Source organism: Necator americanus, chromosome X (assembly GCF_031761385.1).
Source record: "Necator americanus strain Aroian chromosome X, whole genome shotgun sequence".
Lineage (NCBI taxonomy): Eukaryota > Metazoa > Nematoda > Chromadorea > Rhabditida > Ancylostomatidae > Necator > Necator americanus.
Genome location: NC_087376.1, coordinates 3,260,940 through 3,279,051, shown reverse-complemented (window position 1 = coordinate 3,279,051; position 18,112 = coordinate 3,260,940). Strand labels below are relative to the sequence as shown.

General features: G+C 33.7%; 1 protein-coding gene across 2 annotated transcripts; it reads right to left on the bottom strand.

Moving 5' to 3' along the window:
* Positions 1–4: 4 nt before the first annotated feature.
* On the bottom strand, positions 5–16,450 carry RB195_021362 (uncharacterized protein; the record flags this gene model as incomplete). 2 transcript variants are annotated; one of them, XM_064208066.1, is made up of 14 exons in its annotated part: positions 5–208; positions 1,573–1,728; positions 2,767–2,873; positions 3,737–3,846; positions 3,913–4,003; positions 10,193–10,279; positions 11,574–11,679; positions 12,075–12,191; positions 13,657–13,751; positions 14,019–14,149; positions 14,436–14,499; positions 15,684–15,785; positions 15,902–16,030; positions 16,108–16,450. In XM_064208066.1, the coding sequence occupies 14 exons, from the start codon at positions 16,448–16,450 to the stop codon at positions 5–7; spliced, it is 1,842 nt and encodes a 613-aa protein (XP_064063946.1). The 2 variants fall into 2 exon arrangements, with proteins under 2 accessions (XP_064063946.1, XP_064063947.1); XM_064208065.1 differs by lacking the exon at positions 5–208 and having other exon boundaries at positions 1,522–1,728.
* Positions 16,451–18,112: the final 1,662 nt, after the last annotated feature.

The following is an 18,112-nucleotide window of genomic DNA, read 5'->3' as shown; positions in this document are numbered from 1 at the left end:
CAGGTCATAGACGTAGTCCATAGGCTGCAGCCAACTTCGATACAAGGTTGACAACATGTTGAAGTTTCGTACTGCTTTCCGCGAATATAACAACATCGTCGGCGTACTCGAGATCGGTCAAGGGGTGTCCTGATGGTGCCAGAATGATATCGGCAGGGCACTCATCTACTGTTCTTCGATAATGTCGTCGATAGCGAAATTGAACATCCTATTAAAGATTCTATTGAAGTATTTAAAGGTAAAATGCGGGCTATTGATCAAGCAGATCGAATGCGTGTCTGGATCTGTAGCGGTGGCGAACCACCGTAACCGTGCAGTCGCAGCCGAACTTCTTACCGGCTGCGCTACAGTTAACTTTTACGGAAGAAATAACATTCTTAAAATTCATGCTGCTTTCGTTTTTTAGCAGAAAATCCACAAAAGTTTAAAAGACGAAAAAAGTCTAAAGCCAGACTTTTTTCGTTTTCAACTTTTAGACCTATTTTGTATTTATTCAGATTGTAAAATTATAACCATCGTGACACCATCTTTTTTCAAGCTGCAAACTATAGAACTCTGAAATTTTGCTCTTTTTTTCAGTAATTCAGGCATTGAATAACAGTAGCTATAGATACGACCACAAAAAGATTGATATTACTCTCCTACAATTCTTTCTTTTTTTTTGTCACTTTTTACCAGGAAAAGAAAAAAATCAGAAAGCAGATGAAGTCCTAAAAGAACAATATATCCCAGATTTTTTTCGGTAGCGTGTGTTATGTTTTTTTTTAGAACTTACATATGCGTTTGCAAAGTGTTCCGAAGAATTTTTTTCTATGCTGGGGGAAACAAAAACCTGCACTTTTCTCTTGCATACATTCATATATAATGTTCATTTTGTCATGTACAGCTAAAGAAATATTTTTGTGAATATTCGAATAAGTTCTTCTTCACAAAAGAAAAAACTGGTAATTTTCAAACATGCAAGTACATATGTAGTCTTTTTTGAGCAAATTTTGCAGACTTTGGTATGAGGTTGTTATTAAAATTTATAGCTATCAAAAATAAAGACAATATATAGTATATTGGACATTAAATTAACCGTAGAGGTAATTTTTTTAAGAGAAACGGTACAAAACTGAAAAGCTTCCTTTTTCTGAGTTTGAGCGGTAACAATTTGTATTCGCACAATACGAATTGTAGTCTTCTGCAAATCCAGAAATGTACATAATATTATGCTGACTTCATCCACTATGTATTCAATATTTGATTTTTTCAGTTTTTTAAAACGAACGATTTTGTATTCTCCGTTTTTGTTTTCTTAGGAATCTGCAACATACAATTAAAATGTAGCACACAGTAAAATCCAGGAATATTTATCATCTAATTAATTTATTGCTTGTAATGACAGCGAGACTTCAACACCCACATATATCATGTTGATATAAATGTTAAATATAAAAAAAAAATAATATGAAGAAATACACACCAAATCTCTCGGATAAATGGAACCTTATGGAAAAACAAAATTGCACTCGAAATTATTTAACGTCGGAAGAGCACGAATCGTGAGAGGGATTTCGGTAATTGGGCAACAAATGCTTTTGTGGGACTTGTTGGTGTTGGTGCTGGTGTAGGTGCACCGGTAGACGGTACACCACCATTCGGCACAATCGTGGCCGGACCTCTCAACACGGGCGCTATCCGGCCGTCCATCATGCCCAGTAGATGCGGGAAATCAAGTGCGGCACACTAGAAAATGATTTTAAAAAAATAAAATTTGGAAGGAGATAGTTTAAGAAAAACTCATGAAACTCTATCTATGAGGCACAGATTTTACCTTCTGGGGTAAAAAATAATTTCTTGATCAAATATTGCCTTAAAACTATAAAATGAGGATAGTTATAATAATATAAATTGCATAGAATCGATTTTGTAAAAAAAAAAACAGTTAGTTTGACAGCGTCTGAAGTTTTTTTTTCGTATTTACGCATTGAGACGAAATAAACCAATAGATCGACCACGTTGATGTCCAGGATTGAGTGAATTCCGTAAAGTTAAGCAAAAATACTTTTAAATTGTAATTTATTCTAATTTATCTATTCCCGCCATCTATTTATCTTTAAGCTCAATTTATATCAGTTTAATTCCGACAATGCAGTTTTAGTTCCAATGAAACTGACCGATGAATTTCTTCGGCACAACAGTGCACGAAAAATTTATTCTTCTGGAGTTTTCTGGAAAAAAAAATTGACGACTGAGGTGGTCATACTTAAACGCGGTACTATTTTTAAGCTATGCGCTAAAAATCGACATCTTTTCATTTCCCTTCATCTGAAGACTCTCTTCCGAAGAGAGGCATTCAGATAGTATTCCAAGATGCATTCTTCCAGAAATTCGACGAAAAATAATTCAGTGTTACCCGGGGTTCACGCTTACATGTCAAGAATCGGATCATTTCGCATGCCTGCACCTATTGTATTTATATTCTCAGGTCTTCTAGGATAATTTTTATGCATGGATTGTTAAAGAGTATGGTTTGGATATTTTTGAATGTGAGGTATGTATACTATTGGAGATAAGGATCGATAACACATACACACATACACCAGAAACATACGGATTCAATCCGTAATGGACACCATAAAAGTGTGGATTAAATCTAAAATCAGTCAGGACGCAACAAATTAAGATATTTTTCAAGTTACGTATTATTCGCATCGAATATTTCTGAAGCAAGATTACAATCCACCATTTTCGTAAAAATTATAACTGAATATTTTCACAAACCTCAGCCTCATGTTCCGTAAAATCGTCAATATCGACAAGTAACGAGTCATGTTCCATATGAAGGCTATCACGTTCTATAAGCAGTTGAACCAACTCCAGATTTTTTCCTGAATACAGTTACTTTTTAATTTTTAATCATTTTGTTCTTTAAAAAAATCTCTATATTTCAAATGTTTTTCTCTTGGTTGAAAATTCCGGAATTAAAGCAAAATTTTATCTTCAATAAATATATGTATCTTCAATAAAAATCCAATAAAGAAAACCTCCACGGAATTAGCAGACCAATTCTGGATTTTTATCGGAATTCTAACTTAAATCAAATAACTCCCTTATAATTCTCTCATTTTCAGGGATGAAAGAGGGAATTTTACTCTACTAACCGCGGCTGTTCGCTTTGTAAACAAAAAATAAAGTGTTGTTGTGTCTAATGTCTGATATTCTCTTGGATTTCTCAGCTAAAAATGAAAATATTGATTTTGCTTTGCTTCTGCTGAAGTAAATCCACTTTTCTAAGAAGATACTCTCTCAAAAAAAAAAGAGCATGACGAGTACACATTTCCTGAACATCCAGAGATTTACATGTACCACACATTTATACCTCTAAAAAAGAGACAGATGCATCGATTTGAGTTTTCATCCAAGCAACCGTTGCTTGCCTCCTTCTCATTGCACAAGATATAAATTAAAATTACACTGGTTTAATGGATGAATGTTCTGGATTCGGAGAACGATTACAGATGTTACTTTACAGTCGAATAATTGAAAACACTGACATAACCGAGGATTTCGAAAACAATAAAAAATTTTGGTCTCTGTTAGTTTTAATCCACGGCTTATTTTACTAATTACATTTTGTATTGAAAAAAGTCAGTGAATAATCTCAAATTTGAATCCATAAATCTTATTAATGCATGGATTTCTCTGAAAAAAAAAACTTGCTGTATAGTTTGATTTTGTCAGCTTAACTCACTATCTATAGCCTGTTCCATAATCTCTTTGATCCGTAACACTTCATCCACAGACATCTTCCTGAGATATTGACGTGCTTGCCGAGGAACACCACTTGCTTTAGACTTACTGCTGTAACATAACAAGTAATTAGTTATGCAGTAATTTAGAATGACGAAAAAAATAATGGCTAACGACCTTCTATAACGTTCTAATGCTGTTTGAGCAGATTTCTTTGCATTTTCCAGAACATTCTTAGTCTCAGCGTGGAGAAGAGTTTGTCGTTCACCTGGAATTATTAATTATAAATAAAGTAATATAGAAAAATAACGTAAATAGCTGTGTCAATTTAATATTTTATCCAAATAATATAGCAGTTCTTGCTTAGTAGGACTACATATCGAAAAGATAGATCCTGGACTGTTCCAAAGTGCAAAATCCTGCTATCCCACAGGAACAAGGTTGGACTACCGTGTACAATAACGTGTACGGCTCAAAAGAAGGATTTTCCACCAATCTTCAGGAAAAATGCTACGATCAAATACTGTATTTTTTTAGCAAACGATTTTTTCCATCGCAAAATCTCTCCATTGTGCAATCCAGGCCCTGCTGTATTCGCAGAGTAGTTTCTTGGAATCCAGCATCGCGTTGCTCCATGGATTTATTGAATGTCCCGAAAAGTGTGGCAACATGTCATGGTGACAACAATTTATCAAGAAGCATGTACAGCTGTCACGCTATCGCTATTCAATTCCAGAAAAATGTCCAGATGCATAAGGATTGCACATCACGCAGCTTTAAAGAACGTTAAGTTTGGATTTAAAAAAGAATGAAATTAATATGATATTAATATTAAATAAATATAAGGAGATTTTCCTTCTTCTAATACATAATTCAGTCAGGTATCAAACCCTAAAAATTCTTCTTCTTCTCTGGATTCTGGATTCTCTGGATATTTGTTCTGGAAAGAACTTTAGATGGACAAATATTGTTCTAAATATTTCTAGGTCAGTATTAGGACAGAAACCAAAAAATGGTAATTGGAACTGCCAAATATTTACACAACGATTACATCAAAGTGCAAATTTTCAACGAAAAAAATGTAACCACCATTTTTTTCCAAAAACAGCTTCAATTCCTTGAAAAGTGAAAGATTTTTTCCAGATTTGGAGGGTATTTTAAATGTAAAAATTCCATTATTTATTATACGATTATTTTTACGTAACTCGATTCCTGGAACAAGTGACCTAAACTCGCACATAATTGTGGAAAAATGGATTTACTAGTTATTACTAGTTATTTCATAGTATTCTTATTCGAAGAATAACTTGAAAGGGAAGCGTATCCTAGTTTTATTCCCCCGAGAGGATTATATCCGGAAATGTTTTCGTTCCATTACTATTGCAGTAATCTTCGATCAAAACACTCTATTTACCTACTAAAAACCTCACTTTAATAAAATTGAGTGAATCAAAGAATATTCAATGAGTTAGTGCATTTTGACATTATTTTGATAAATCCATCCATTATAATTCTGACTTAGGAACTTCATTTCTGGAATTTTAAGACTGAATCCAGAACATCCATACAGCAAAAACATTTGGTACCATAATCTCAAACGAAGCACATGAGTGACAGATGTTAGGATGTGACCTGTTTCATCCGGATTTAGTTGACAAAAAAAATTTATATTATATCCTTAATTTGAGCTCAAAAATATGACGATCCCGAAACTAAAATCCAGCCTGTGGGCGAATAAAATCAGTTAGGAAAGCTAATCAAAAAGAAAGTGCTGTTACGAAAGAAATTTTTTATTTACGAAAAAAAAAACAAATTCTGCTACCATATCACCATAAATTTTTGTGATTAAATAAAATTTTCACTTTATTTGAAGCACTTTTGTTTTTTTTTATTGCGAGAAATTAAGAAATGGAGGTAATTTTTCCTTTTATTTACTGAGAAAAACGTTACAGCTCCTTTAATACATTGCTTAAAAATATTATTCTCACTAGTTCCACTTTCAAGTGTGGTTTTTTCTTCACGGGATCGCAATCCCCGGAGCAAGTTTTTATCCGTCCGAAATCCACGTTTAAGGAATGGCCTTAGGGAGTACTTATCGAAGACAAATCAGCGTTCAAATGGTGGTCCGAGAAAGATGATTCGAAAAAAAAAAGACGTCCGAGCATAGATTGCTAGGGTATTCCATCATCGACTTTCTCGTATGATCGAATCTTAGGCGAAACTAAGATGGCAGTTCCAGTAATCCGTTTGTGATTAATGGATGGATTTAAAACGACCAGTTGCACATACGGCACTAAATCAGTAACTCTGGATAACGATGCATTCCGTTAAGCCTTACTTTCCATCACAAAATGACTCCGGAAAGTCATGAACGGATCAACCTCTTAAGAGCTCTTATGGAATGCGTTGGGTCTTTTTTTTTTCGAAAACAAATAAAAAGAGAAGAAGAAAAAGACATTGAAGGAATCCTCTCGAGTTATTCTATCTAGGTCAAGTTATACAAATTGATTCTGGAAAAAAAAACCTAGGAAGAAAGTATGGGAATCCCGAGATTTCATTCGAATTCGTCATAGTACCCTCAATGTGCACAATCGGAACTGGTTCAAGGATCCAACATCAAATTAACAAACGCTTTCTTAGGTAAAAACAAAAATAAATCTCCTAGTCATCCATATGCATCCAGAGTTTCCGCCATAATAAATTTAGTAACATCATCCGGAGGAAAACCAGAGTTTTTAGAAATAGAGCGATTTTGATAGGAACTTCTACATCTTCCTACCTCTATTGGTTCATTTCATAGCTTTCATCCTACCAAAAAATTCCAGAAAATTCGTGGGGTCATTTCAAAATTTACAATTCTCAACAATTAAGAGGAGTGGATAAAAGCTAGACGAAAGAAAGATTTATCTCAGTTGAATCAGTTTCGAGTTGTTGCTATCGTCCTGGATGCTTGGAAAAGTCCAGATATCGATATCCATGAGAGCTTACAACGACCATCAAGACAAAAAATCCTTAGAAATTAGCAAAACGGCTAGTAATTAGCAATTAATTGGGAAAATTCTACGTAACAAAATTTTTGGAAGTTTTCGCTAACATCTAGTAAAAATTAATGAGTTTATTTAGTTAAGACGTCCCTACATACGTTACAGATCCACGAATCCAAGGAGATCCGAAAATATTCCTGAGTGTACAAGATTCGGTATAAATGCATTTACTAGAGTTAAGAAATGTTTTAAAAAAGTAGGGGAAAAAACCCTACGCTCGAAATACTCATTCGACTTTGTATTGATAAAATAAATATAAGTAAATAATAATTCGTAACCACCCGAAATCGATAGAATCCTATTAATCATTTTTTCCTATTTTTGAATAAAAAATAAGTATTTATGCTATGATATTTATACTACATTGGATTTAATTATATTTACTTTAAAAACAGAGCATTTGTGTCGTAGATATTTAATAAAAGAAATTTTTAGAAAAAGAACGATAACACATTCACCGCAGCTCCAAAATTTTAATTAATAACTAATTTAAAAGCAAAAATCTCAGAAATTATTTTTATGAACTATATATGTAGAGGAATTAATAATAAGGTAATAAAAATGTAAGAGATTTTTGCTATTCAAAGCACTTTCGTATCGTTTTTTCTACTTCTGTTATCTTTTCAAAGACTTCCATCAATTTTGGCCTATCATTCCTTTAAAAAAAATAATATTTTCTTTAATATTCTACGTTATTCCTTTTTTGTTACTACATCTTTCAATTTTCTCACACAGATTCTTCCCTCTGTTCGACAAGACATCGATAATTTCGTGGGAATATGTCTATCCGAGCGACATTTCACCAAATCCCAGACATCCATGCCACCATCTGCAGGCAGTTTCCGATAGCATATAACGTATTCAGTATAAGCACATAAATTTTCGTGAAAGAAAAAAAGAATTTATTTGCGCTGTCATGGTGAAAGCAATACGAGAAATATCAAAAACATTTTCAATAAATTCAAGGAATTCAATAAATGTAATTTAAAAAAACGATAACGCTATCGGACGAAAGATTTCTCATCACAAGAAAATCACCATCGTTCCATTTATGTGCAGAAATAATTGCTAGCACAGAATTTTCTATGATGAACAGAAGAATAAATGTGATTATTCCATCCATAACCATATATGGATTTTCACGATGTCCTCATATATTTTTAATGTAGAAGCATAGTTATCGGAAGAGCAGATGCACCACCATATTTTATGGAATATTTCATGGAAAAAAGACTAACGATATTTTCAAAAGTGCTGTGCAAATGAAATTTTCTGGAAATACAAATGAATTTAAAGAAGTTATAGCGTCGAAGCCTATCAGGTCTTTAAAAATATACTCAGGTATCCAGAAAAAAAAATTTCAATTTTCATGTTCAAGTATTCCTTTAAAAATTACATTCACTTTCAAGCCTATTCATATCTTCAACTTACATCATTTTTTTCTTATTTTTCTTTTGGTCACATTTATTAAATACACTCAAGGTACACTGGAAGCTATAACAATTAATTTAGGGCACAAAAAAAAAACATTGCAATCCGCTTAGCTACGGACATAAATACTAAAAAATTAATTATTGTGATGGTACATTGGGAAACTCTGTAAGATTTGGACTCTAGAGCTTTACTGGATGACGTGAATAATAATTTAAAAAAATTTATAAATACTTCCGTAATGCTTTCTTGGAATGTGCCGCATCCAGTCAAAGGCCCTCATAGTGATCACGTATTAAAACATTCTTATTTTCTACTAGTATCTAAAGTAATTACTGGTAACTTTAAGCGTTTTGAAATAGGTATTTTAGAGAAAGACTATTAGTGTGAAATTAATTTTCAAAGTGCACATTTAAAAAATCGTCGTCATTTCGATTTCACCCAGGGTATTTTCTTCATTTGAAAGAAAAAAAAAACCTTTTCCTATTTCTTCCATGTTTTAGACTTCCGGATGTTGTTTTCCAAAGAATTTTCCTCTTTAATGCTAAAACATCGAAAATAATTTCGGCAAACGGGAACCAATTTACAAGGAAACGGAAACAATTTGAAGGTTTCAACATGGAAGTCTAGAAAAATAGTCTAGAAAAATAGAAAAAAAGAAAGTAAGAATAGTAGAAAAATCCTGGACATTGATTCAAAAGGTAGCAACTTTAAGCAACTTCAAATTCTTCAATTTTCACTTTCACAGAAAAAAAAACAAACAAATGCGATGAGAAAGACTTTGAGAAAAATCGTTTCAGTTCATTTAGGTTTAAATCTCTGGATTTATTTGAATGTGTAATTATTCTAAAATATGTCTGGTAATATAAGTATAAATAGCTATAAATATTTTACAGTATAAATGGTTAAATCTATAAAAAATCAATCCATAAAATTCATAAATGTTATCCAGAATACGAATTATTTCTTCGTTTCCGCAATCTTTTCGTTCAATTTTTGTTTTCGCCAAAAAACTATCACGTTCTGGACGAAATTATCGTGATCCCCTGCAGATAATTGTATTTTTAAAGAATAAAAAATAATAAGAAGGAAATAATTGTATTTTTTTAAAAGAATACTTGAATATGTGAATTGAATTCTCTTCCAAATACTTGAGTATATTTTTAAAGACCTGATAGGCTTCGACGTTATGACTTCTTTAAATCCATTGTATTTCCAGGAAATTTCATTTGCACAGCCTTTTTGAAAATATCGCTAGTCTTTTTTTCTTTAAAATATTCCATAAAATATGATGCTACATGTGCTCTTCCAATAACTATGCTTCTACATTAAATATATGAGGACATCGTGAAAATCCATATGCGGTTATGGATGGAATAATCACATTTATTCTTCTGTTCATCATGGGAAATTCTGTGGTAGCAATTATTTCTGGACATAAATGGAATGACGGTGATCGAAATCTGTATACATATGTATATTTGTACGTGTGTGTGTGCCTTCTTATGTGTGCACAAACGTCTCAAGGGGTGTATGTGAATAGTCTTTTCCCTCATGCCGCCTCATCGCTAAAGCTACTCCCTCAATTCTCCTCTCCCTCATTCGCTTCTCATGTATGTCCGTGAATTCAAATGAACCAGAAGGGTGAAAAAAAAAACAATGTGCAGCAAAGATTTGCTCTCTCATCTGCCCCTGCCCCGCCCGTCCCAGCCGCTCTCTTGACAACGGCGGAAATAGGAAGAATTCCACGGATACAACGGCTAGCAGATATAACATGGGAATCAGGGAAAAAAATGAGATTAATACAAACAGCACGATTCATTCTTATTTATTTCTTATTTATTTATTTCCTCTTCTTTCTTATTTGTTTCCTTATTTTCTTATTTATTTATTTCTTACTTATTTATTTCTTCACTAATTCGATGGCAATGCTAAAAATGGGAGAAAATCCTAGAAAACAAGCCGAAACAAAAAACACCTACATGGATCGAGATGTTGTCCGTGTACAGCACGATCACGTAATTTTTGCAGATATGGATCTTCTCTGGATGAACCTGGTCGACTCGTTCCTGAAAAATTAAAGAAAATCATCGTAGTCATAGGAGACTGGATTGAACACGATTCAATCATAAGAATATTACAAAACTCCGATATTATTCAAGGATTGGAAGATAGCCAATTTTAGATATACAGTTTTTTATAACCGATCTTTCTGTACATATTATGAAGTGTAAATAAATAATCAAACAAATAAAGTCTCCCTCAAAGAAGAAATTCGTGCATTATCCTAGAAAAAAAGCTGCTTAAAACTGATTAGATCCAAGCGAATATTTCAATAATGCTCAAAATTTCATATCCCGTCCAGGAGATGATACAGGGTTGGAGATGATCCAAAAAAAAATCCTAGAGTTAATGGATTCGCAAGATTCTTGCAAGCAAGATCGGATCTCCTACTTTCCAGGAATATTACGCACAAATGCAGAAATAAACAAGGATACAAACTAAGCTCCGAGCACGTACAAATGCATATATAATAGAGTTCTTGTAGTCATAGCTATGTAAAAAAGGAAAGTTAGTTAATGCAGTGCTTTTATACAAATGAAGTCTCACGCCGAAAAAAAAGTGTGGATGAAAAAAAACAGCAGAATAATATAGAAAATGTAGCAACGTTAATACGGTACATACAGTACAGTATTATAACCTGAGCAGTGTAAAAAAATTGTGAATTTTTACTTTATCTACAAATAATATTAACACTTTTGATTCGTTCTTCAAAATTCAATTCGAAATTCTTCCAGTCGTACTGTATTCTACAGTATGCACGTATCAAAAATTACTGATTACACTTCACCATTAGTACAAAAATAGTTATGTTGAATATTTCAAATGAAACCTAATCCTAGAAGAAATATATACATAAAAGTAAAACCTAAATTTAATTAAGGATAAAATCGAGGATATGAAATAAAATTAATAAAACTTAGTATATTTTATGAATATCGATAATCTCATTAGGAAAGAAATTTCCACCTAAAAAGCGCCAATAAGAAATTCATGAGTACCTAACTTGATTTGTACTTATTTTCCAGCTTGCACTATGGATTAAGTTATATACAGGGATACTGTAGCTTTTGAACTTTTTGGAAGTAATTTTCTGTCCAGAACATATTCAGAGCAAGCAGAAAAGCACATTTAAAGAAAACCGTAGGTTTACGAGTCTCCCGTATGTTTATGCTTGAAAATTCATTCGAGTTGATAAACATTACAAGTTTGTATATTTATGCGGAAAAAAAATAGAACGTTATTGGTTTAGCTGCTGGCTCGTTGAAGAGATCCAATAGAATTTCTGGAAAATCCACAAACCTTTTAGATTCGGTGTTGAACGCGATTTTGGTACCATTAATTCATCGTCTGATTCGGATATTTCACTTTCGGATGCGCTTTCAGCTAATTCGTTCATGTAGCATACCTAATCGTAATGGAATTAGAATAAATTTTATTTTAAAAAAATTCTACTGAAACAATGAGGAATGATGGAGGTTTTCTAGAAAAAAAATTCTTTTGAACAAAGCAGATTTATTTTTTCATAGGAGAAAAGATAAGTCCAAAGTAGTGTAGTTTTATCATGTCATCAAATTTAAAAAAAAAAATAATTTTTCTAATGTAAGCTAGAATTCCAGCAAATGTTTGCCAGTATATACGACAGACAAAGAAGAATGAAACTTGAGAAGAAGCAAGATATCCAGATTCTATAGCGAGAATACGGAATTAGTAAGAGAAATCGAATATGTTTTTTTTTTGTATAGAACTCTACTCGGATAGAGTTTATATAATCCGAGAAAAGGTATAAATAATATGTTGTACCTGTAAATTCATAGCTGTTTGTAGACGTAGTGCTAAATTTGAACGATGTGGTCGTGTACTAACCGCCGGACTTGCACCTTTCCATGAATCAGCTTGCAACGCTAAACGACGTCGTACCTAAATAATAAATAATATTCTTTTAAAAAAATAACACATATATATTTGTTAATATAAATTGATGATTGAACGTCATTTTTCAGTATATATATAGGTAATGGACACATTTTAAATGCAGCAATATCCTTCGTCGTTCATGCACTTGTCCTCATCACTGGTCTCATTCACCTCATTGACATCCGTGACGGCAGCAGCAGCAGCATCGACGGCAACGATTCACGTTTTTGAATTCTTCTTCTACCCGCTGTCTACGTACACGGTACATGGGGACCAACGAACCTTCGTCTGCCGTCTTAAGATGCAATTTGCCATCGTACCTCCCTCAATCTTGTTCCTTCCTCATCCTATTTACCTCCTCGTTCACGCTTTCTCGCCTGTTTGTCATTCACAGCCACAATCGACTGAATGCACTTGCAAATACGATTTGTGGCGACGAAATCAGCTGTTCAACCGGGCATACACGACGTTGTCGTCGTCGTTGCCCCGAGGCAAATTGAATCCATCCAGAAGCAACAAAGATGAACCACGAATACAACTTGTTATCGTTTCATAGGAGTCATAGCGTTCACCAGAACGCCCCTCGTCTCCCGAATCGAATACGGTTCAAAACGTCAGCAAGTTGCGATTTTCTGACGCACATTCCGGATTACGTGTGTTTGATTTACGGCGTAACATTGGTTCGCACGCCACAAAAAAAAAAACCTCATGTTTTTATGGACAACGTTAAGAAAAGCGGCATTCGGAGACCGTACATGTTTAACGAGTTAAGCATCCATAAAAAGTTGTCCTCCGCCTAACAAATGTAGCACGAAGAAATCCGTTCGAAATGAAAATTAACGACGAACGGGATTAAACTATGAGGATTGTTCCAAATTTGCTCACAAATAAAACCATGATTTCTTAGTTATTTAGCAATTAAAATGTGATTTAAATTTTTCTTAACACTTAGGAGAAGAAATCCCGAAAATAAAATTTTTGTTTAACTAATTGAGAATGATTGCATGAGATCACATTTCAACTCGTCGTTAGTAGAGAGTCCTGTGCTCTTTGTAATTCGATCCATGAAATGCAATCTGAACCTAAACAGACTATGTGAAAATGGCGAAAAGAGAAGAAAAAAATGAGGTAGAGGTTAGTGTTTTGAGGATTGTCTATTTATCCTATATGAGGGAAAAGAGGAGGAATAGTAGTAGGATCGTTTCAACGACGGCTAAAGAAGAACGTAATGAAGGTAATGAGAATGGAATGCGCACAAGATATCGAACAAGATCATTTCAGACTAACTTCCAGGAATTTACATAAGTATCCTGGAGAGAATAGATAAGATTCTGAAGGGATATAGAAGAGCTTTGTAACATAGAATAAGGAGGTGTTGGTTGCCGTGTAAGGAAGTGAATAATGAACGGTTAGCCAGTTAATTAAATCCAGAAATCATAGTGGATAAAAATAGAAACGTTCGACTCACCTCTTCGCCTAACAGCCGACGATCGTGCTCTTCACGTTCTCTAGCTGCATTCGTAAGTTGCTCTTCTAACTTCACAAAATCCAACTCAGGCAATCCTGGAAGGAGTAAAGCGGTGCGTTGAGGTTCCGGTGGCATAGCTGGTCGGCTAATGTGCTGCTGGCTAGCCGTCCGCATACATATATATATACATATATATATATATATATATATATATATATATATATATATATATATATATATATATATATATATATATATATATATATAACATACATACATACATAGGTTTAAACCAATTTGTTGAACAAAAATAAAAAAAAGTAACTCGTTTAGTGATGGTAACGGGGAAAAGAAAAACGAACCAGTATCCAAATTTTGCAATTCCATATTGATACTCTCACGTATTGCCGAGATATTTTTGGTATTTTTGAGCATAAATGAATCCATAGAGATAGAACTTGGTGGTTGACGAAATAGTAGATAATTCGAACGGCTACAATGGATTAAATTTATCCATGGAAATGAAGGTAGAGGAGGAAACAAACACAACCATCTCCGATAAATCAAAATTATGTAGTTTAAGATCGTAAAACATAGCAATAACATGCATTCGGAGCATATTTTATGCGAGAAAAAACTTTAAAGTTTAAACTTTCGAAGTTATTTCCACAAATTTTATATGTGAAACAATTTTTTAAGCTATAATAAAATATTTTTTTCATCTTTTTCATCCTTTAATAAAATATTATTAATAGAATTAATGGACGATCAACTTTCACCTTTCCGAACAATCCTCATCGTAAAGTGTTCGAGCAGAGCTGGACGAGTTATTACGATCACTTCCTGAAAGTTTATCCATGATGCAAAGTTTAGAATTCATTTTAAACGATTTTCAATTTCATTCCACCACTCATTCTGCTATTTTACAGCATAAATAACAAATTCTCTATAAATATTCACTCAAATGCACCCGTCCTATGTTCCATAATTATTATCGAGTTTTTTTTATATTTTTTTCCATAAATGAAACACATATGTTTATTTTTCGTTTTAATATCATGCATTTACTTTCCTTTGGAAACGGAAACTTCCTGTTTCTTAACAATTTTACACGAAAATACAGAAAAAGTTGGAAATTTAAAAATTCAATCAAATTCTAAATGGGATATCTTCAGAAATAAAATGTTAACTTCTAGAATGTTCTAGGAGAAAATTCTCTAGAATAATATGATGTGATTTATACCACTACTACTACTATACTACTACTCTAGAATAATATGTGATTTATACTATTACTATACTATAATTAATTATTGTTTAAAAAAATTTAATTATACTTTAGAAATCAAAAAAAAACATCCAACGGCACCGTTGGTGATTAATACCGTTTGCCCTTTTGCTGACCATAAACTATGCAATTTCCTTTAGTAATGTTTTTGTGAGGAGGATGATGGAAAATCCATGATTAGCTGCTGTGTAATTTTTCTAAAGTGGAGCAAATATATAGATTATTACTGATACGGATATGCCAGAAAAAAAACACTCCAGACTGCCACACTTAAACATGTCCAAGAGGTTTTTGTGAATTGCAAAAAAATATTGCAAAAACAAACGCAGTGAACTGATCTGAAACATGGTTACATGTGAAATCAAGGAAAAAAACGGTTATAAAATATTTCTGGAAAACGATTACGTTCTTATATTAAAGCTAGTTTGATTTAATTTAATTTATTATAATTAGTTTAAGTGCTAGTTCAATTTTTTTTTAAAAAGCCGACAAATACGATTTCGTTGGAAACAGAAAACGGTTCGGATCAAGTTTTCTGATCGGGACAACATTACCGAATAAAAAATCGATTTTGAAAAAAAATATTCGGCAGGGAAATCTGTTCAGTTTTTGCTTTTTTTAATTGTTTTTTTACCAGTCGTTACATCCTTTAACAATGAATGTTGTAATGTTGTACGAACATTTAAGTGGTAGTCAAGAACCAGTTATGAATCTTCCTTCACATACATACAATACATACCTCCTGAGGTGAACGATTCACATGTAGTTTCTCTGGAATCTCTATCTAATCGATCCACAATCGGATTACATAGATTTTGTTGAGTTGTGACGTTAGTAAATCCTGTAATCATAAAGTTAATGATCCTAGAACGCGGGGAATGATGAGTCCCGATGAGTCAATAAGCTAAGCGACATGAATTATGCATTATTCGGAGTGCTTACGTTAAATCCACTAACCTTTTCCCGGAGATATCTCTTCCGGTGATACATCCATGTCACGAGCGCTACACGTACTTGACATTTCAAAAGAGTCTTCTGAACATGAGGTGGAACCGGAACCACCGTCCACATCCGGACCTTGGCTGCCTTTAATACGTATAATTAAACTGTCAATTTTTTGGATAAGTTGAGGAATTCAAAAGAAAAAAATCCATAGTTCTTACCTTGATGATTTTCAAGTGAAGAAAGTGATTCTAAACTTGATGAATTTGATTGTTGATTTTGTTCATCATCAACGGAACGTAATCGTAATAATTTCACCACGTCCATACTACCCGTATAATTATTATTATGTTCGGATAATAAAATATCGGCTAATGTTCGTACGGTAGCCGGTGCCGTATCATGTTCGAATGAGTCTTTTCCACATACAGATTCCATTGTTGATACACCACTATCATCACGTGCTTCTGGACTTGATGTACATCCGTAAACGTTCGTCAGATTTGTCGTACTCGGTCCCTCCATTGAGGACAGCGGTAATTTTGCCGGCTGGCGAGCCAACATCCCCCCCTCAGAACTTCATTGGCGATCAATGCGCAACACGTTGGGTGTGTGTGTGTGTGGCCACCACCGAGGTGGACCAAATAATAAGGCCTATATCTGAAATATTCCGGAGAATATCCACGTATTAATCGTCTCAACGAAACATAGAACGAAGATCAACGAAACATAGCGGCGATCATATTTCCTGGAACATTAGAGCGTTCCAGCAACAACGTCCCAACAATGTGGGATCCATAAATATCCGAAAAATGAAAACTAAAGCGAATCACACTGTTTATGATACTCACTACTTTGACATAAAATCAAAACAAAATCATCATCTTTCTGAAAGGATTCTATGGAAAACAAGAAATTTCCATGAAAATAAATCCCAGCAGAGAGCAAAATAGAGCAGGTCCAATCTGAAGATCTGCAGAAGAAAAAAAAACTATGACTTATCTTATAGATTTAGCAGTACAGAAAAAATCCGTGAAACATATGACTAATGAATCCAATAAATTTTGAAAAGAATCGGTAGAGGAGCAGCGGAAAATCCAAGGAATATGCAACCTTAAACATACCTCAAAGAGAACGAATATTATCAAATGAACATCTTAACGGCGAAGAAATGAAATAATTACGGTAATATTTATTTTGTAGCTATAGTTATTTTGAAAAGTAACTTCCAAAATAAGGAGTGTTTTTAATTGATAGTCTAAATACTAATTAAACATTGAAAAATATGGAATTATAACTTTTTTGCGTTAGAAAATGCTAGTTTACTTATGTCAGGATATACTTATTGGAAAAGAAGTCTACTTATGCGCTTTTAACGTTTACATTTTTAAAAAACACAAGAGAAACTCTACTGGAAGAGGCAAAAGAAAGGAAAAATTGGAAAGAGTCCGGAAAATTGGTATACGGTGCACTGGAAATAGTGAAAGTGAAATGGCATGCATGTGAAATAACGACTTGACGTATTTTCAGGAGAAAAACGAGTACCTTTCGTGTCAGTAGGATCCAACACTTCTGACAAAATAAACAGAATTCCATAAACATTCTTAAATCCATTGTTATGACTAAGAGTAAGCTCTATGCTTTGAAGAACATATAAACAATTATGGTAGAAGAAGAAATTAGCCCAAGGGGAAAAAAATCGGAGAAAAATTCCGGATCGCTACTAGCCGAGCAGTCTCAGCAGGTGGTCACCACATTTTATGCTCTGTTCACGTCTGTTAGGAGGTAGTGGAGAGGGGGGAGGGGCGTGGCCTTGCGTAAATTAGGGGTGGTCTCAGCAGTCGAGAGATACTCTCGGGATTTTTTTCCCCCATCCAGAAGTCAGATGAAAAATTTAAAAAAAGGAAATGTTAAGAGAGTTTTGTTGGCAAGGATTTCCTAGTATCGGAAGCAACATTGGAAGGAAAAAAGAATTTTCCAGAGTTCAATAACTACTTGTAATGTGTTCGGAGCGGAACATTGGCGAAGAAGGAGCACTTTTTTTTTTTTGAAATAGTCTCCGAGAACGTTTACGATCGTATCGATGAAAGAAGAAGATGACGGCAACGACGACGAAAGAAGAGAGCATTGAAAGAGGACTGACGATGTGTACGTACACGGGAATGATTCATGTGTTTCGGTTTCGTACAACGTACGTATCTAACATTACTCTTTCCCCCTGCAGCT